General features: G+C 40.9%; 1 protein-coding gene across 3 annotated transcripts in view; it reads right to left on the bottom strand.

Annotated features, from left to right (window-relative positions):
* The window catches only part of PLCL2 (phospholipase C like 2), a 92,952-nt gene extending 80,107 nt beyond the window's left edge, over positions 1–12,845 (bottom strand). The window contains exon 1 of one of the 3 annotated variants that reach the window (XM_069860185.1): positions 12,310–12,840. In XM_069860185.1, coding sequence (XP_069716286.1) covers positions 12,310–12,600 — 291 coding nt within the window. In that variant the 5' untranslated portion in view covers positions 12,601–12,840. Of the gene's footprint in view, positions 1–12,309 lie in introns of all 3 variants that reach the window. The other 2 variants (XM_069860186.1, XM_069860188.1) reach the window with 2 other exon arrangements.
* Positions 12,846–21,840: the final 8,995 nt, after the last annotated feature.

A 21,840-nucleotide genomic window follows, 5' to 3' on the forward strand; every position in this document is an offset into this window, starting at 1 on the left:
CTTCCAAATGTTATGGCAAATCTCATAATACTTGCCGTTTAATTCTTAAGGTCCTTATAGATATTTAGATCGCAGCATCTCCAAATTAAAATAAATTTTATATGTACTCATACATTCCTATACCATGAGTTGGAATCTACAGAAATTCTCCACAAATGGAAAATGGCTTAAGCCAAAGGACCACAAAAAGGAAATCAATACATTAATTTTCATTTTCAAAATGAATTCAAAATTCATAATTTTCTTAAGATTAAAAAAAAAAAAACTTTGAAGACTTGACTTGTGATTTTTTAATGTTAGATGGTACTGTAGGTAAACATCACAGGGATACAAAACATACTTCATATGCTTTCTCTCAAAGGGTTTCATTACAGTTACACCAAAGAAAAGTACAACTGAAGTAAGAAACAGTACACACTGTCTACAGTAAATGGGAGATCAGCTGAGGAAGAAAATTCAGCTTATGAGTCCCATAAAGTTCAAGGATTAAGCTGAAGAAGTTACTGCTATGTCTATGAGCTTGCTGTTCATGAGGATTACTGTAAATCAACTTCACGGATAGGAATATTCAATAACATTGGTTTCATCCTGAATATATATATATATTTGCTGCAGCTGACCACACTGAAATTGTATATTTGAGCTATGATTTCTGGTTAATATAAAAATTTGTCAGCAATTACTGGGACCAAAAAAAGTAAATTTTGTCGGGGCGAGGCAGGAACTCCTAAACTGCTATTTTGGAAGGTTAAGTTAATATTTATTGACAAAAATATTAATCTCCACATGTAAACACTGTAAATCCATGTCATGTTCTATTCCTTTTACTCTGAGCATCTCTTTGAAACAGAAAAAAATAACAGGTAATCAAGAAATTTTAAGACAAGCAGTAGAACTATCTGAAGCTTTGAAGCGTAAGAATTACATAAAGGTAACACTGCTGACAGTGATGCTCAGAAATTAGGAGTCAGGCACTGGACTTTGTTACAAAATGAACACAGAGAAGCCTGAGGATTCAGGAGTAACAAAGCGGTCTTCTCCTGCCTCCACACAGCAGCCCAACTGAGCAGGCAGAGGCTAACAGGGACGACCTCCCTTGTCAGGAGCCAGAAAGTTCTGAAAAACGGGAAGAGAAAACAAAAGAATTTCCCTCCTCTGAGGAGAAAGAAGTTAAAAAATAATTTTATTTAAAAAAAAAAAAAAGACAATGAGTGATGAGATAATCCCAAGAAAAACCTCAGGAAAGCATCCCAACAGACACCTCACACATTTTCATTTTCAACAGCTTATTAAGGGACAAAGTGTTGGGATTTCCTTCCAAGACAATGCTGCTGTACCAGTCCCGCGGGACCTAAAAACTTGTGGTTATTTTTATCCTTTATTGCTTGCTGCAGCCATTTAATAACCTTTTTAATTCCCAGACTAATTCTCCTCTAAGTTGAAATATTAGATGCTTTGCTATTTTCAGGAAGCTACCCAATCTCATTGTTAGACTTCGCGTAAATTTCCTAAAGATCAGAAATGTCTTCTTGGCTCTTCTGGACTCTGACACCAGCATTCTGAGGAACCTCACACATTATAAAAGCAAATGAAATAAAAGATTGACTAAAATAATCCACTAACCTGAGTGCTGGGCATAAACCTTAATTCAGAAATCTAGGACATCCAAAATGCTATCAGATTGCATTTACAAAATCAAGGCTCTTCCTCTTTCTTCCATATTTAATAGCTTATTAAAAAACGAAAGCACTTTTATTAGTACTATATTTTTCAGTTTTATGCATTGTCCATGCTATTTTATTCTGTTACTAAGCAAACAAGCGTACTCAACCATAGCTAGAAGCTAGATGTGCTCATCACAATGTTTTCTGTCACCAGCGCCATAAAAAGACTATAACATGTTAAAAGAATTCTAACAGAACTTTGGTCTCCTGCAAATATGTTATTGCAGCCACTTCCAACACAAGCATCACCACCAGCACAGACGCTGTTGCACAATTCTTCAAATAGAAGGTTTTAAATATTTAGCAAAAGGTTTTAGCAGCACTCTCCCATCGTCAATTAGTGACAGTGATACCATTTAAATCTTTGATGATGACAATACCAAAAATAAATAAATTACAGCCCAACTTAGTATCACAAAATTGCTGAACCTTCATTATGCCATAGTGGATTTACACATTTGCCTGGTACACATTTTGAATACTATTTTAGTCCTGCACTGTAAAATACTAATAAAATGGAAAAAAGAAATAGACAAAAGGGCAACAGAATGATAAAAAAGCACAGAAAAGCTTCAATAGGTAGAACAACTAAGTACAGTAGGACTCTTCAGCCTGGAAGAAAACAGGACAGAAAGCAAATGTGAGGAACACCTTCCAACGAATTTGCAGAACAGAGAAGGAGAGTACAAAACAACTGTTACTTGTTCTAACACAAGAACCAGGGCAGAGGAGGTAAACAAGTAAGCACCTGCCAGATAAAACAAGACAGGAGAACCTCTTCACACAACATATAGTTAAGAGACTGCCACAGGGTATTAGAGTGGTGAAAAACTTACAAAAGCCAAACCAGACTTTGCCAACTGATGGGGGGGATGCAACCCATAAGGATTATTAAACATTAAAGATGTCTTAACTCCAAATCACTTAAGGCTGGGAGCAGATGTCAGGAAAGCAGGCTTTTTCTATTCGTCCATCTCATAGTGGTTGCTGCTGGAGGCAACCTAACAAGCCAAACTGACTTTGATTCTGACCCATGGCAGGCTTTTTACTGCATTCACAAGGCTGGCAACTTTTGAAGATGGGGGAGAAAACAGTTGCATCCACCCTCAGCTGCACAGTCAGCCTTCATGGAAGGTTCAAACCTTGTGAGACTTAAACCCACTGTGAAGGTCAACAGCCTTGCACTAGAACCTGTACTCCCTTTGGGGGGATTCACAAGCAGATGCGAACTATTGCAGCACTGCAAACGCTACAGAGAGAGAGAGCTCTGCTCTGTTGGAGCATTTTGCTGGAAATAGAAGGATCTCCATCAGCTGTGAAAGAAGAAAAGCAGAGTACAGTCAGTCTGTGGTCTCTGCTGCCAAAAGAGAAAAGCCAGGGTGCATATAGGGTGGAATGAGGGACCAATAAAGCTGAAAAGCATCAATCCCAAACAGCAGTTGTGAGATTCATCACAGCAACTACTACAATCGAGGAGAACAAAGAGAATATAAAGAAGAGCTGGGAGTTCAATGAATTAAGAGTACATCCAATAAGCCATGAGATAATTTTGGGGGGTTTCAAAAGCAAGAGGAAACATAATGCTATCCAAACTTAAACTACTTACGTCTGCTCTGGCTTTCTCCACTATGTGGTAGTAATGTGCCAGGACTAAATACATTGTCTCATTTCGCATTAATATTGGAAGTGCTTTTTGAAACATTCTGCTATCAGCACATCTGACCAGCCTCTGTAAATGGTAGAATAGGTTTTGGTTGATTCATTCTATTTCCCGAAGCATTTTATATCCACCTATTACTGAGTTTTTCCTGCCTGTGTACCAAGAGTGTGTGCATTTGTAAATATGGTAATATAGCAACGAATGTATTATTTCAGCAAATCAGAAACAAAGTCTAACATTTTCTACAATATATACATGAAAGACACCCATTCTGCTTCTAAATTACTAAAGGAAAAAACACAGTAGCGTATACAAAGCTGAAGTTGCTATCTTGCCTTTTTTCTCTTTAAATTATTACTGCACTGTTTACACAAGTCACCTAAACTTTATAAATAATTCCTTATCTTAAGAACACAAAAAATAACTTGTAGGAAGAAAACAATCTAAACAAAAGCTTTCACAGCAAGCTGAGTCCCTGACCTTTTTGCCCAAATTACACTTTGATAATATAAAAAATAAAGCCATGAAATGAAATATTATTTCCTTTTTTAAAATAAGCAGTGATTTACACCTTCTTTTAAGGAATGTGGTTAGAGTAAACCACTGACAGACTGCATCAAACACTTTTGTCATCAGGAACTAGGTAATGAAATATATAAAGCATCCCGGATTTTCCTTTATAAGAGGTGCTTCGCAAAACAAAAACCATGCAGAATGTTCTGCTGCTGCAGAATTCCACAGTAGCTGCTCCTCTCCTATCCTGCACTAAAAAGGGCAGTAATGGATGGTCCTACGTTCACATACATGGTTGCTAGCACATCAAAGCATGCACAAAACCTTATAATGTTCTGCCTTTTTTAGTGAAGGCAAAACAATGCTGGTAAGGAGGACAAAAAAAAAAAAAAGTGAAAATTCTGTGTAAGTGCTTTCTGAAAAACCAGCAGCAGTCCTTTTTCTTCTGCAATACTGATTATCTCATAATTTAGAAGAAATATGAAACCATTTTCAGCTACTTCAGAGAAGCTATTAGGATAGTCATGGCACTATTATACATAAAAGCAATTATCCACTATATATTTCTAGGGTAACTATTTCTAATACCAAAAGGAAACCCACAAATAAGTTTATTTCATTAAATTAAAATATTTTTACAGCTGATTCAAAAATCTGGCTTAATATCTCGCTACTTTATATTCTTTGTTCTATAAAACTGTCAGCCCCTCTTCTGAAAAGGGTTTTGTTTGTTTTAAGGCCCTCCCTGTCCATCTGCTCTTATGACCTATGTACTACAATTTCTAGAACGTGAACATTTGGGATCTGAAAAGATCCCTGAACACAGTATACAACTGGAAGTACTCAGGAATATATTATTACTTATTCCAAAGGGCCAAATGACATTAAAACAAATCCCAGGAGAGGTAGAAATGAATCACGTCTTTCACTTTCCCAAGGCTGCAGTAGTCACCACTGTGCGCCTCAGTACTGCTGATTTGCAGTCACATGCTAGTGTTGCACTCTCCACTGTCGCAAACACTGATGTTTTGTAAGGTCAAGGTCTAGGAGGGAAGAGGTGGGTGAACTCAGGCATGCTCCTCTTCAGAAACGAGTGACAGATGAGTTCATACTGACAGTTCCTGAAAATAAACTAGTTAAGTAGAAATTCAGAGATGTGCTGCAGTCAAGAGGATGGGCAACTTATCCTTCCAAAGTATCCAGATGATCTGAGGGCTGAAGCACCTCCCATATGAGGACAGACTGAGAGGTTGGGGGTTATTCAGCCTGAAGAAGCGAAGGCTCCAGGGAGACCTTATAGCAGCCTTCCAGCACTTAAAGGAAAGATGGGGACAGACCTTTTAGCAAGGCTTGTGGCAGGACAAGGAGTAATGGTTTTAAACTAGGGGAGGGTAGACTTAGACTGGATATAAGGAAGACTTTTTTTACAATGCGGGTGGTGAAACACTGGCACAGGTTGCCCAGGGAGGTAGTGGAGCCATTATCCCTAGCAACATTCAAGGTCAGGCTGGATGGGGCTCTGAGCAACCTGATCAAATTAAAGATGTCCCTGCTTCTGCAGGGGGACTGGACTACATGACCTTTAAAGGTCCCTTCCAACCCAACCATCCTATGATTTTATGATCGCTCTATACGTGACCTCCTACAACAGAGAGAAGGAAGTACAATGATGGCACCACCGCATTTACAAGGCATGCCAGATGTGAAAATTGACAGTAAAACAGCAATGACAGTATTTATAAACACAATGGCAAAACATAGAAAGATCACACTTGCCACTTACTCTCCTTAAAGACAAACAAGCCAGACCCTTTCAAAACAGCTTTATTTCATGCCAACACTACAATCCAGTAAGTATATTGTAAATTAGTACTTACTGTCTATCGTTTTCATATATTTAGAAGGAAATCAATTGTATTTCTGAACTAGATTCCGCAACTTCGTATTGCTCAGTTTACAGGAGGTAAAGGGTAAAAATAACTTATTTTTCCTTTAACCACAGAGTACAGAATTTGAATTGATATTTAAAACTCAAATTTCAACCATTTAATTTTAAAAACTCATATATCATTGTATGATGGAAATGAGAGCATAATTAAAACTGCCTGTTCGCTTGAAGATGGAAGAGCTGCACGCATGTTAGAAGGCAAGTTAAAATCAGAAAGAATCCGACAAATTGAAGATATGATCTGAAACAATTAGAACGCAGTAGGACAACTACAAGCTTTTAAACTCTGTGCAGATGATTGTTTTTGCCCATGTACAAAGAGGAATAACCAACCAGCAGTTCTGCATCACAAACAATACGTGATTAAAAGACAAAGAGCATCACACTGAAATTTATTAACAGCTGATCCCGTAACAGAGCAGTGGAGCAGAGTAGACTGACCTCTTGAGGTCTCTTCCAGCCCTATTTTTAAATATTCTTCAATCCATACACGCTGCTGCTTTTCATATTTTCCTCTTCTCTGTGTATGCTAAACATTAATTAGCATACACCTTTCTTCTCCTGAAGTTTACCTGCTAGTTAATTTATATCTAGATTTCTGAATTTTGAACGCAATCTCACATTTCTCTGCAAAGATAAGTATTTTAGAATCTATGTACTAGTATTGTAATACATGTTTTAACTTAATTTGACCTTTAAATGTAGATAACTGGCAAATTTTATTTAAGGTATTTTTTATTTTTTAATAGTCAGCGAGAATAATACAAAGATCTATATTGATATCATTAACAGACCAGCAATGGACTGGGAAACTACACCATTAACTTGTCCTGCCAGTCTCAGTTTAATTTTTTCATCTTCCATTCAAACACAACAGCAATGTATTATCTGTGAGCCATGGGTAGGAGGCCACTACTCTGGTTTTAAAAAGCCTAAATAGTGATACCTTTGATCAGTGTTGATAAGGGCCATAAAAAAAAGTCTCTTCCGGTATCCACAATGATTTTTAAATTCAATTAACTGATTTATCACTGCTGAACACACTGAACATGTTTTGTGGATATTCTAAGGATTGGGGGGTGGAGGGGGCGAAGGAGTCGCTGTTATTCACACTAGCCAAGCTCTTTACTCAGTGAACAGAAATAGACAGATAAGCTCTTCCAGAAAAGCAGTCAAAGAAGCTAAATTAATCCAAATGAAGCTCCTGCTCCAAGTCATCTTTTGGAAAAAAATATTTTCTTTTCCTGGGCTACGGTACATAAGCTAACAAAATTACATGCTGAACCAGAATAAAGCAAATATCCTCATGTATGCATTTCTACAAACACCTTCTACTGTTTGTTTTTTTTAACAGCGTTACATATATCTCAATAAAATTTTCATTACTGCAGTCTACATAAATTACTAATGCAAATAAAAATATATACCAAATGCAAAGTACAACATACCCACTACTCAGTGGCTGTGACATAACACACACCTCAGTGCACTGTCGCTGTTAACAAGTATTTAACTGCCTGATAATTATGTCTAAGGTACACATACGGCACTATATGCAAATATCTAAGGCATACAGCTTTTGCATAACAGAAAATATGATTTAGGAATAGCTACTCTACGGTGCTAAGTATTATTTTAAAATATAGATTGCATTTTAAAAAAATTACAAAACCATTACCCAGCAAGTAGTAGAGGATGAATGAGGAATAAATACTGATAGGTGCTGGTAACCTCCTAGCTGAGAGTTCAAGAAATCAAAGAGAAAGTGCCCCCTAAAAGAAAGCTCCAGGATTTATAAAGCTGCAGTCAGCCATTCAGAACTCTCATACTCTCTGACAAACCAGAGAGATGAGATAGACTACAATAAAATCAACAAGAAGAAACTAAGATACAAAAAGAACCCAACCACATCCAGAAACAGTTCCTCAGAAAAATCTGTGTTTCAGCTGTATAGCTGAAAGCTTGCCCAAGGTAAGACGTAGGAGTAGCTCAACTGTAACAGCCTTGTTTCCTAAGGATGTGCTTTCTTTGTGGTATCAATTTTGGTGTCAATTAGCACACATCCTCTGAGCAAAGTATTGTCTATTGTTGAGACAGTCACGGCTTTCTTCCACACGGATTAACTAGACTTCAGCTCACACTGTAGCTTTTTGTTTACAAGGTGAAAGGATGTGGAGAACAACGATACATGCTAGTTTTCTCCTTCTTTCCTGTATATGGCTGTTGTCTTTGAACTCGGGGAGCCTTGGCACCTTTAAGACTGTGACTGCTCAATCAGGTTTACCTGAAAACATCTAGCACATTGAAAAGTTACTTGGGCATAAATGCCTACGTACACTGATACATCAATATATATGCCTACATCACTACACAGATTTCTTTCCCAATATGAAAGATGAATGCAAATCAGGTAATTTCACATGCTTCACACTGATTCCAGCAACCTAACTCCTCTACGTTCTTTTAGATGGAAGCTGAACATGTGCGATCTACTCCTGGGTCATCACAAAGACTTGTTAATATGCCATTGTGGCTAAGGTAATTTAGGACTGCAGAGAACCTAGATCTACTGAAAACACTACTTCAGAGTTTACCATGAATGCAAAAGGGTTTATTAAAGCCTTTGAAACTGTCACAGCAGTCGAGAATACTGCACAACATTCTCCGTATTTCATATTTTGTACACTTGATGCAAACAGGTATACAGTAGGAACTGGCGATCATAGAAGACTGAACGAGATAATACCACATGCTGGCATTTTAATTAAAAAAAAAATCTTGATGCGTATGCTGCAGAAATCCCCAGGCACAGGAAGACACATATATAAAAATGCTTAGTTTCAAAAGCAAAGCTCTGCTGAAAATTACAGCCTAGAATATCTACCTGCTAAATTTGGTTCCTCTGTTCTTGCAGACTTTGGAACTTGGGAGTTGTCAATACTCTGCAAGTGCACGACTTTACAAAATGAAAGTTTGAGTTTACACACAGAGTAAAAAAGGGAAATAAAAATTTGTTTAAGTTATCAGACAGGAAATTTATTGACACCAAGATCAGTATTACTACACACAAAAAAAAAAACCCTGGACTTTGCTTCCAGGCATACGTTGATAAGAACACTCCTGCTCACAGAATGGCAAGCCACCTTCCTACATTTCTTTCTCTTCGTTGTCTTCCTCAACAACTGCACTCTCCCCTAAGGGTTTCTCTTCTCATTTTATTACTGTAACATCTCTTCTAATAAAGACATATTTATCCCACTGGATCTCTTTGTCAAAACTACAGACCTAGACAGAAACTGCGAGGTTCTGTACGTGTTTATGGGAGACCCCTGGAAGCAAGAAGCTCTAAGGAAAAGAATACAGCACGAGTAATTTGCCACCTTAAATAATTCTCAAACTCCAACCTCTTCAAAGTCTCTTTAGGAAAGATGCAGAGGAACCTCATACAAAAATAAAGAAGCCCACTGCCAACTGTCAGAGCAGCTCAGAGAAGAAGTTCACAGGATGCTTAAATCCACTTTGAACTGCAAGATGACTCACTGTAAATTCATTTTAAAGAATATTACAGGAATTGTTGTAGGAAATTACATTATAGGAAACCATAGCTAGTTGCACCAAGGTAGATACTATGGAAAAACAAACAGTGAGCACAAAAAAACCCACTACCTACAAGTAAGTATGGAGAGTAAGAAATGTAAAGCGTAAAAGTCTCTAGAAACACAGATATGCAGTCCCTAGCCCTCAAGTTCATTTCCACAAAGGTAAAACATGAAATAGGCTACCCCACAGAAAATGCTGCAAATGAAGGGCATAGTCTTTAACACTTTCAGCCTAAATGCAAGAGTGAAAGGTCAAGTAAACTACCATAGTATGAAGACCATATATTGGTCCTACCACCTGTCATTGTCCTAAATGACACTCCAAACCTCAAAAAGTATATCCTCTTGCACCAAACAAGAAAAAAAAAAACAAAACAAAAAAAAATCCCAAAACAAAATTATGCAGGTGCACAAAATAAATAAAAATAGAAAGAAAAAAAAATGGAACCAGTGGAAAAAGAGAAAGAACGGAAACTGCAAGTAAAAAAAGGACAGGAAAAAAAGGCAGTCACTTCTCTCATAACAGCTATGAAAATAGACAACCAATGGAAGCACAGACTAAAACCAGAATAAACTATATTTCTGTCCTCCTGATTTTCATACACAAACACGCTGTCCTAAAGAATTTAATCTCAACTGGAACTATTACTTAAACATCAATTTTCTGTTTCTGACTCAAAAAACTATACAGTAATCGTCAGGCAAAATATTCCAGGTATTAGCTATTCCATAACCATGCATTTAAGAGATCAACCAACAACTTTGTATTTTGCATGAAGCTATAAAATCTGTATCTGCATGGCACAAACCTGTTTCCTGAGGTTATTCCATATATTGTTTAGGAGCAGCTTACCATCAGTGATTTAATTTAATAGAACTCTGAGAACACTATGTAAAAATAGATTCAGTTTTACTTTTTCCACTCTGTTTTACAGGCTTACACTCTGCAAGAGGACACAAGAAGCAGATCTAACAAAAGGCTTCGTATTGAAAACTAGACATCTGAGTAACCAGATTCAAACTACCTCTGAACTGCTGAACTAAGCAGGCAGAAGAATATTCAGTATCTAGGAAGACAAGTGATTCTTCCATGAAGCATTAAAAACAGTCATATCTAAACAGTCATATCTAAAATTAATATGAACCATGTAACTTTAAATGTAGTGTTGTCAGATTTTACCACTTGTGTCATCATTATTCAAACAATAACACAAAGCTGTAGTAATTAGTTCTCTGCAGCTGAACAGACTGTTATTCACATTTGCAGTATGGCATTCATCAGTAATAATACCAGAAAGTTGAATAATTTCATATTCCAAAGCGCAATCATTTCTGTAGAATCTAAGAACCTTGACTTAGGCATTCATGAAATGTAATTCAAAACATACTTCCTTATCTTATGCTTCTTGATCTTAATATATCACATCCCTAGATACTGCAACCTTGTTTGGTCCCCAGAAGGGCAGACTATTGCTGCATAATCAAATCATACACTATGAAGTAGTATGATGGCATGATACACACTGTAAACAATACTAATATCATTCTTGGGCTACCACAGAAGAAACAGAACAGTGTTAGGAAATACCAGACCTGTAAATAAAATCACTGGCAAATTCAGTAAATAGTAAGTTATTCCAACACCAAGCTCAGTGGCCTCTTGTCTATTGTTATAATTTCTTTAACACACACACACACAAAAAACGTACACGCCCAGCACCACAGCTCAAACAGGAAGGGTGGGTGCAGACTGTCAAATGTGTTCACTGCCGACTGCCCTTGCTCTCCCCTTGGTTTTTACGGCAAGGTCCAGGAGACAGCAATACAACTTGAGGTACACTCTACCAGTCTTGAATTTCCACACGTGTTTTTCTACCATCCAGCCAACAGAATTTCATATGCTGTTTCTGGAGGCACGTAAATATCTAAGACAACAGCAAATCTGGCTCGTTTTTCATCTAGTTGATCTTGATTAAACTCGGTTCTTAAGTACTTGAAGTTGTGCTTTATTTCACGGCTAGGACAACCATTATGCCAATCAAGCAATTTCTCCGTGTTTTCTCAACCTTTTCACTGGAATTGGGAGAGTTAATCCACAGTCACTTCTCAGGAGCCATGGATTTAAGAGAACAACTATATTTGTATAAATATATGTACAAAAACACCCCCCACTGCCATTCCTTTTTCCCCAACCTACATCCTACACTTGGTGCTCCCCCTACTCTTCAAGCCGAAACATTGGCATGCATAATATGCAGAGCTAAGTATAAATAAAGATGTCTATAGGTGAAGTAGAACACAGGCTGCTGTTGAACGAGCTGTCACTTTTAACAAGAAAAACGCTCCCTATTCCCCCTTCTCCCACCCCCAGCCCAATGAGATCCCGAATCTCTCATCACCTGCTGTGTGCCTGTCACACCCGCAAGCCAATAGAGCCACCAAATAGCTCTGCACAGGTGCATCCCAAACAACCAGGAGACTGTGTAATCCATGTCTTCCCCTGCCAGCCTGGTGCCCATGTCGTCTTTTCACACGCCAGCTAGTTTCTCCCGTCTTCTCCAACAGGAGTTGGAGCCTTCTGTTTTCACAAGCCTCAAAACGTGACACCCCCCCTTCTCTCCCTCCCCGAAAAAGCGTGGATGATGTACAAGGCCGTCCTCTCACTTCTGATAATGGGAAAATTAAGTACCCTCACCACTGGGGGAAAAAAACCCCAAACGCACAAAATTAAAAAAAGAAAAAAGAAAAGAAAATAGATGCTTCCATCTGGAGCCAAGGGTGTGAGACCCCAGGCACGGCCAGCACCTCCCTGCCTGTCACAGGGAAAGAGCCGAGACCCCTGCGGGGAGGAGCGGGCGCTCTTACCTTGATGATGCTGCTCCGCCGGGGGATGCCGGGTTTGCCGTCTCGCTGCTGGCCGCCGGGAAGCCCTTTCTCCCTGGAGCCGCTCTCCGGGCTCGGCGCCGACCCCGGCTCCCCCCCGGCCAGGGCGCAGTCCCCGTTGGAGACGCGGCTGCCGGCGCTGTCAAAGCGGGATCTCCCGCCGCCTCCTCCTCCTCCTTCTCCGTCTCCTGCCTTGAAGGCCACCTTCCCCTGCCCCGGCCCCGGGGACGGCGGGAGCCCCCCGGCGCCGCCGCCGCTGCCCAACTCCGCCATCAGCCTCCCGGCTCCGGCAGGAACAGCGCTGCCGCCCCCTGCCCTCCTCCCGCAGCTGCTCGCCGGTGCCTCTCCTTCCGCTTTCTGTGTATTTACGAGCTGGGGATTTTCAGCAAAAGTCTCTCCCCTCCGCGCATTTGGCAGCCGAGACCGCGCGGCTCCGCGGATAAAGGGGGGAGAGAAGCGGGGGAGAGGGGGGGGCGCAACCGCTTCAGCCGCGCCGCGGGCAGCCCCGCTCCTGCCGCACCTGGGGAAGGAAAAGAAACGAAATGTGAGCGGCTGCCCCCGCGCCAGGCGGTGGGTGGGCTGGGAGCCCTCCCGCACACGCGTGGGAAGCGAGGGGAGCGGGGGGCTCTGCCCGCCCCGGCGCCGCCCGCAGCGGGGGAAGAAGGGCTCGAGGGGGGCCGGGGGCTCGGAGGAGAGACAACTTGAAGAATAAAGCCGCCCCCAACCCCCGCGGTCCCCGGCGCGGGGCTGGGAAGCGAGGAGCCCGTCCCGCGGCCGCGGGAAGCGGCGGAACGCGAGCCGCGGGGCTCCCTCCCGGGCGCCAGCGGCAACTTTTCCGCTCCCCCCGCCGCCCGCCCGGCCGCCCCGGCCCCGCTACCCACCTCGGTGGCGAGGGGAGCCCCCTCCCCGCTGCCGCAGCCGCTTATTTCCCCCCTTTCTCTCCCCTCCCCGCTACGCTCGCCGCCTCTGCCCGGGGCCGGATACGGAGCGAAGGCGATCGGCGCGGTCTCTCCGCTCCGTCGCCGCCTCCCGCGGCTGCAGGCGGCGGCCCCGAGCGGGGGAAGCGCTGGCAGCGCCCGGGGAAACTCTCCGGGGAAGGCGGGGGGGGAGCCGGGCCGGGCGCTCGCCCTCCGCCCCGCCGCCGCCAATCAGAGGGGCGGCCCCGCCCCCCCCCGCCGCTGCCCTCGCGCCCGCCGCGTGCCGGCACAGCGCGGCCGCTCCCGCCTCAAAGCGACGAGAGCTAGAAAGGCAAATGTCGCTCCCCGCACCCCGCGCCCCGCTCCGGCCTCTTCTCCCCGCTCCCCGCTCCTTCCCCAGCCCTCCCCGCACCCGCCCCTCAAGGAGCCGGCGAGCCCCCGTCAGCTGATGAGGGGGCTGGAGAGCAGGTCTTACGAGGAGCGGCTGAGAGAGCTGGGGGTGTTTAGCCTGGAGAAGAGGAGGCTGAGGGGAGACCTCATTGCTCTCTACAACTACCTGAAAGGAGGTTGTGGAGAGGAGGGTGCTGGCCTCTTCTCCCAAGTGACAGGGGACAGGACAAGAGGGAATGGCCTCAAGCTCCACCAGGGGAGGTTTAGACTGGACATTAGGAAAAAATTCTTTACAGAAAGGGTCATTGGGCACTGGCAGAGGCTGCCCAGGGAGGTGGTTGATTCACCATCCCTCGAGGTGTTTAAGGCACGGGTGGACGAGGTGCTGAGGGGCATGGGTTAGTGTTTGATAGGAATGGTTGGACTCAATGATCTGGTGGGTCTCTTCCAACCTGGTTATTCTATGATTCTATGATTAATCCTTGATTAATAAAGGAAAATAGGTGATGGAGCAATAAAAGCTCTGTGAAAACCACAACTTGACGAGTTTCCCTAACAATCACACACAAAACAACGCCGGCGTAGCCCTACGTGCCCCGTACACACTTGTTGGGGAAAAACCCCAGTGGCTCTGAGCATGAGGAATAATTCATAGAATCATAGAATAACCAGGTTGGAAGAGACCCACCGGATGGACCATCGAGTCCAATCGTTCCTATCAAACACTAAACTCTGCCCCTCAGCACCTCCATGAGCCTCACATTTATTTTTGCATCCCGACAGGGCTGCATGTCACGATAGCTCGGTGCTTCGTGACAAAGTGGAATAAAGTGGAAAAAATTTTTCACAGAAAGGGTCATTGGGCACTGGAACAGGCTGCCCAGGGAGGTGGTTGAGTCCCCTTCCCTGGAGGTGTTTAAGGGACGGGTGGATGAGGTGCTGAGGGACATGGGTTAGTGATTGATAGGAATGGTTGGACTCGATGATCCGGTGGGTCTTTTCCAACCTGGTTATTCTATGATTCTATGATTCTATGAAAGGGAAATGAAATGCCGCAGTTGAGGTACTGGGCCCTACGCTTGAAATTCGGAAGTTGAGTCAGACGGGGAGGTGCTACACTGAAAGCACAAGCAAAATTAGGAATCGCAGAAACAGGAGCACAAAGAGTCACACTGAGCAAAGAGACACCTAAGACGGCCCCACGCCATCTGACCTTCAGCAGTTGGGTGAAAGGCTTAGTGCACGAGTAGGCTCGGCTTGTTGTCAAATGTGGGCACTACTCTTTTAATTTAGGTTCCCCTGGTTGTCCTCTGGACATCTTGACTGTGTCTGGAGCCTTGGCAGCAGAGATCAGACACCTATTGTAGATACCTAGAAAAAAGCAACATAAATCCCCTCCTCCAATGTGCTGGTGCAGAGTCACACAGTGGAAATGCTGGAGAGAAGAGTAGGTTTTTAACCTTGACCCTCGTCTCTAAGGCCTTAGTGCAGGCTGCAGAGCAGCGCCTCTGTCTGTTGGTAGCGTCTCCAAAGGGAGGGCACCTCTACCTTCTCCTTCAGGACACCGAGGGGCAACTCACTCCTCCAAAACACTAGGTGGACGAGGTCCTTTAGTGTTTGATAGGAATGGTTGGACTCGATGATCCGGTGGGTCTCTTCCAACCTGGTTATTCTATGATTCTATGAAAGCAAGAAACACTAGACCAGAAAGAGAATGGAGCACAAGAGGGAATGTGACTACAGTTCAGCCGTAACCAACTCATGGATGTTACTGATTGGTAGCAAGGGAAGGACCAAACAACTCACCTTTGGGATGAGAAGTCTAATAACGAAGGTACAGGTATACACTTAGTTTTGTGTCATGGAAGCGCCACGCCATTCCTGTGGGATAAATCTGCTTCGGGTTCATAATAATTACATGTAATTAATCATCAATCTCTCGTCCATGATTTGCAGCCAGTATTCTGCCTGCAAGTCTGGACAATGGTGTTCATCACTGTAGGAAAAAGGGACCGTGAAGTATGATCTAGCTTGGAGGAAAGTAGAATCAGAATCATAGAATAGTTTGGTTTGGAAGGGACCTTGAAGATCATCTAGTTCCAACCCCACTGTGATGGGCAGGGACATCTCCCACTAGATTGGGCTGCCTATTTGGAGGATGTTACTTATTCAGTATCATTTCTAGTGGGTCAAGGAAGTTCAGAACCTGACAGTGCTACATCATCCATATATATGGCTCCTAATTTTAATCCAACTATTAACATTGCTCACATTTAAAGGAAAACCTATACATTTGCAGGATTTGGGCTGTAAACACCAAGAGACACTAATATTAAACTCAAAATTTGAAATAGCCAAAGTTTGTCTTTTTCATTAGTTAGGCATACAGTGGTTTTACCATTTCCCCTTATCTGAACATCTGCTGCCTGAACAGCTTGCCTTGCCATTTAAGTAGGAAAAGGCAGCCTTGAATACTAAAGGAACCTTCAGTATTGTGGCGGCAGATGTGCACATCACGGACCATCCCTACAGAAGACACTTTGGCACTAGGATCATCTCCGTCTCTTCTGAAGGATGAGATTTACACACAACAGGTACAAAATGTTATTAGAATAATTTGTCAGAGAGCATTACCAGTAAACTGGTGAGGAAGAAGATGTGTGCTTTCTGTCACGTTGCTACTTAAGACGCACATACTAAAACACCTGTTTTAAGGCCTTCAGCAAAATTTCATCAATCCTGTCTCAGAGAAGAAAGAGGACAAACCCCTTCTTTTTTCAACTCTGCTTGTCTGTCTAACCTGTATAGAAACAAGATAACGCCACCAAAAATGAAATCATTTAACTTTAGCCTTGGCAGTTCTGTAATGAACGGTATCAAGACATACAGACATTGCCAGGCTTTTGGCTATTAAAAATGAGAATTTAATTCAAAGGAACTAGTAAAGCTCCTGAACATCATCTTAAGGGCACATGCCTGCAAGTCGATATAGAAGTACTGGCACTATGCTTATTCTAATTACTGAAATTTAATTACTGATAAAAACAGGTGTATCAGACACTAGGCCAGAGAGGTTGTCTTAGAAAGATGGAGTTAGCAAATAATTATTTCTCTGGTTCTGAGACTTTTTCTGTTGATTCTTCATTCACTGATGTTCATTATTGCCTCATTCTGTTTTACTGAATTTCTTTACATTAGTGCAGTGTTTATTGTGATGCATTTTGAATGCATTAAGTTGAAAACTACTTCCATGTACAAAATGAAATATTTCTGATAAACCAAAGTCCCAGAAATGAGCACCAAGATTGGGCTGCTCTATAAACACTTCGTGTATCCCAGTGAGCTCAGGTTTCGAAAGCAGTTGATGTTATACTAATGTAAACCATCTATTTTCTTTGCCACAACTTTTTGAAGATCATGGGGTGAAGAAGCTTTCTCGTTATCAGTTTTCAATAGTGGCCTCAGCAGGCTCTATTTGTTGAACTGTTAAATGAAATAAGGATTATAATAGAATCAAAAGACACCTCTGTGACAATATTTAAATGCAAGAACTTGGTGTCATGTGCATGTACTAGCTATTTTCATAAAATCCTATTAAATATCAGAGTTCCACAGATAAGCTAATATTACCGAGTGAACTTTTCTAACTCAAATACTGTGGCAGTAGGAATCTGCCAAGAAATAGGCTACATTTAAACCCCTAACCAATAAACTAAATGACCAGCATTTGAATAAAGTAAATACCAGATTATTACTAATATGCTAAATACTTTTTATTCCAAATATGAAAAAAATTAATGAGCAATTATCTTGTTTAAGTGTTGTTTTTCTGACATGTCTACTTGGAATAATTTTTTTCATTATTGTAAGTATCTCTTACTCTTCCAGTGATAATTTTTTAAATTGCCTGACTTGATTGTTCAGGTCACAGTCTTGCACATACTTGTTTATAATTAAGTATACATATTTAAGCAGTCCCATTACAGTCAGAATCTAATTCATAATTAATTCAAAGCAAAGTTTAGCTATAAATAATGCATTATTGTATACAACATCTGTAAAGTGCAGGTGTGTCATATGCACATAGATCAGATGGTACCAGTGGGGGATGTGCACTAAAGACAGTAAAAATGTAGATAGGAAAACTTAGGCTAAATTGACAGATTTGTTTACTGGAAAGTATTTGTTAATGTTGTGTACTTGAAATTAATTATGTTTATGCTGGAAAGTTCATTATACTAGCAGTAAGTATGAGGATTTTTTTTTTTATCAAGCAAATCAGCCATTGTAGCCTATTAATTGCAGCCTAGGGAATGTTTACTCTCCATCCTACCTATCATGCCAATTAGTTTGGCTACTAGCCTACTAAATTTGACAACTGAGGATTAACAAGAGCTTAAGAGTAAATCAAGTCTTCCCCTACAGACTATTGAATTCAGGAAGAGTATTTTTCCAAATCAAGATCATTCAAAAGTTGTTCTCTAAACTGCCTGTTATTAAAATGATCGTGCTGTGGGGTTAGCTGGTTGCAGCATAGCTTTAAGTCTTGTTGATCTGAAAATGACTCTCTGTTTATATGTTTAATAAAAGGTCAAGATTTTTCAAAAGCAAACAACAGTATTGCCTGCCTTTTGAAAGAGTGGACCAGACCCTTTAATGGCAAGTTTAAGAGCAGACACGAAGGCCTTTCTGGAGATCGGGCTCCCCTAAGGCCTCAGTTTGCAAACATTGAATTAAATTCCTTTTGAAATTCTTGACCTAGGCACTAATTTTGATTAACTCTTGGGGATCCTGAAGTTATCTTAACTGGAAATGAGAGTTTATGGTATTCCAATAGCAAGTTGGTTGTTTGTCACTCTTGAGAAGGCTGAAAATCAGATCTTTTTTGCTTTATTTTAGTCTCATCATTTGGAGAAAAGCTTCTTTTGTAACAATAATATTAGAGGTTATATGGGGTAAGGTTTCTATGGAACAAAATTTTTATTTTCTTCTACTAGGAAAGACAGGCACAGTGGATAAGACTTGCATCACGCGCGTTGCAACTGAGGCACATATGTTTTACCAGAAAGCCTGCAACAACAAACCTGTTCTTGAAGTGTTTCTGATGCATCATTAAAAAGAGCATACAAACAGTGTTTGGCATCCCCTGGTGTTGTACTCTGCCCTCTAAGGAGAAGTTACAGAGTTACAAAATGGGCTGAGAGCCAAAATTCTGCAAAGGATTGCATTTCATTTTGTCCCCCCTTGAATTTGTTAGCAACTGTTGGATGTATACAGAGGCATTTGACTTCTGGGAGATAGGGATTTCAAAAGCCATCTACTTTTGTAATTTGAAGCATCTGATGCAATTGTTAAAGGGGGATGCAAATAAAATAGCCCACAATGAGCTTTGATAACTTCTTCAAACCTAAGCTTGTCTCTTGCAAGCTAACCGAAGCGTTAATCTTTCATTACACTCTCACACAGAAAAAAAAACATAAAGCTTTTTTGTTTGCAATTTTAGGATTATATGCTTTGTGAATTCTCTTCATGGCAGAATATTAAACACAATTACTGATTTAAAGAAAAATTGTATCTCTTTCATTATAGAAGTAAATATAATTCGTTGACTTTTGTGAGCCAAATGCCTTCTAAAATTGTCTTCATATTATCATGTCCATGAGGGTCAACACTGCGTCTACATATGCTTAGCAGGAATTGCAGTATGTTATGTCTCCACTTTAAAGACATAATAGGAAAGTTAACACATACACTCTTTGAAGACATAACAGGAAAGTTAATGCATCCACACTTCTGTAGATAAACAGTTAAGGATATGCTGGTGTCAGTTTCTCTTGTTCGAAAGCTTACGACACACAATACCACAAAAAGAGGAAAAGATATGTATAAAAGGGGAATGAAGTTCTTTAAATGAATGGCAGTCAAAATCCACATTATTCACATTAGCCTAGTAACTTTTCTGAATTACAAGAAAACATATGGTATTCTTAGTGTACGCCCACAGAAGAGGTGGAGAGAGAACAGGAGTTGATTAAACTCACCATACTCCAAGACACAAATGCATTTCCTTTTAGTCATTTGAGAAAAATCACAGCACAAATTATTTAAAACAGTTTTGAGAAAGGTTACTAACACATGGTGGAACACAGTTTTTCATGATGTTTGACATGGAGACTGATAGACTGCGTCACAACAGCTAGTGAGGCTGTATCGTGTACTAAAGCTTGTAATGCAGTTCCTTAATCGCATTAATTTCTTTTGTATTGCTTATATATGTAAAATTAACATTGGCTCTTGTCCCGTATGGATGGTAGGCCTGGGTACGCTGTACTAACCCGCAAAGGTCTTAACAGAAGTTTTTTCCACCATTTAATTTGTTACCTACTCTTTCAATTTCTGAAGCGTAAGTCAACAGCCATATTTTTACCTCTAAAAATACCAATAAGTTATCATGTTTACAGATGTTTTCACATGCATATTCAAAACTTCTTTACTAGAAATACTGCTTTGGTTGAAATATCTGGTCAGAAGTCCTTAACTAAGCATCTATTATACCATTACCACAAACTGATGGGAGTGCAGTAAGCAGAAAATACTGTTCTTAATTTCTCTGAAACATTTATATTTTGCATAAACCATACATGAAAATCAGAGTCCTGACTGTTAATGTGGTTTTCCTATATTCTCTGGGTTTTCAGATAAATGTACAGATACAAAACTTCACTGTTAATATACGGCAACTTCATTTTATGAGTAAACATAAAGCTGAAGTAAAGGGGAAACATCAATTGTCTTCTGCCAAAAAACAAAAGGGAAATTCCCCACTTCTGGTCTTTGGTGTGGCAATGTATTCCTGGAAGAAGAGTCACCAGGAAAGGGAATCTCCAGTGGGAGAATGGTAAGACTAAGCAGTACTTGAAGAATTGCTAGTTCTCTCACCTTTTTGCCTGCATATATCAGGAGGTTAGGAAAACAAATTCATTCCAGCTGACACTCCTCTAACTCCTTTTTCTACAGAAAAAAAATCTTTAAACATTCATTCTCACATTCAGCTCCTCCTTCCTGTTAGGGTTCTACACATTTCACTTTTCTTGAACTCAGTGTACAAATTGGTTCTTACTCCTCCATCTAAGATAAAAATCTACAACCAAATTCAGTCTTCTGTCACTGCCCAAGGACAGAAGGAAGAACCACCAGAAAGGTTAGGAAAATAGCATATAGGGGAAGCAGATGAATGGAGAAAATAAATCAAAAGGGAAACCAGCAGAGAAGGACAAAAGGACATCATGGTAAAAACTAACAATTTATGTCTTGAGATACAATATTAGAACAAAATTTGAAGAATTTACCTTTCCTTTCAAGGGCTATGACTGTACAGGGGAAGAAGAAAAGTAGACCAGTCTCATGAAATTATTACAGACATAAGAGCTCCTTACATTCAGATACAATGAGGAAGTAATAGACACAGGCTGAAGAAGGGATTTTTTTCTTTCAGGCTGCATTGCTGACATTGATAGGTTCCGTATGCATTTTGTCCAGCAAAAGCAGCTGAGGCCTAAACACATGTTTCGTGACTATCTGACATCAGTCATTTTAGTACTTAATGAAGTCACTTTCTGGTTTTGTTCCATTTAAAATTCCTTTTTCCCCCCCCTCCAACTTCCTCAGTTCTTCCTAAGCAAGAAACACAACGTGAATTTGAATATCTATGAAGAATAAAATCAGATTACCGATTTTAATCATTTCTTAATTAACATTATTTGTGTCTGCATTGCAGAGAACACTAAAGGTCTCAGTCAAGATCAAGGCTCGCTGATGATGATACTTTAGAAGTAAATAGCATCACTCTGTTCAGAGCTGGCACCTAGCCATCCAGCTTGGAACACAAACAGTGTGATCTTGCATCTGCTTGCAAAAGGCCACATAGACATTCTCTGGGTAATTTAGGAAATGTCTAAGAGCTGAAAACAGATCAGGGACCTCCAAAATTCCTGGCCCCCTTTCTAAACACTGGAGGAATGTCTTCTGGTGCATATGTGCGTAGCTAGAAGGAATTTAGGACATAGAGCAGTGAAGAACTGAAGCATTCTGTGTGCCCAAAGGACCTGCCAGTGCACATCAATGAGCTTCACCAATTTCTATGAGTCTGCATCTTTGTATTTTCATTTGTTTTGATTATTTTCATCACACACTTTAATCTTATTTG

This window comes from Phaenicophaeus curvirostris, chromosome 6 (assembly GCF_032191515.1).
Source record: "Phaenicophaeus curvirostris isolate KB17595 chromosome 6, BPBGC_Pcur_1.0, whole genome shotgun sequence".
Lineage (NCBI taxonomy): Eukaryota > Metazoa > Chordata > Aves > Cuculiformes > Cuculidae > Phaenicophaeus > Phaenicophaeus curvirostris.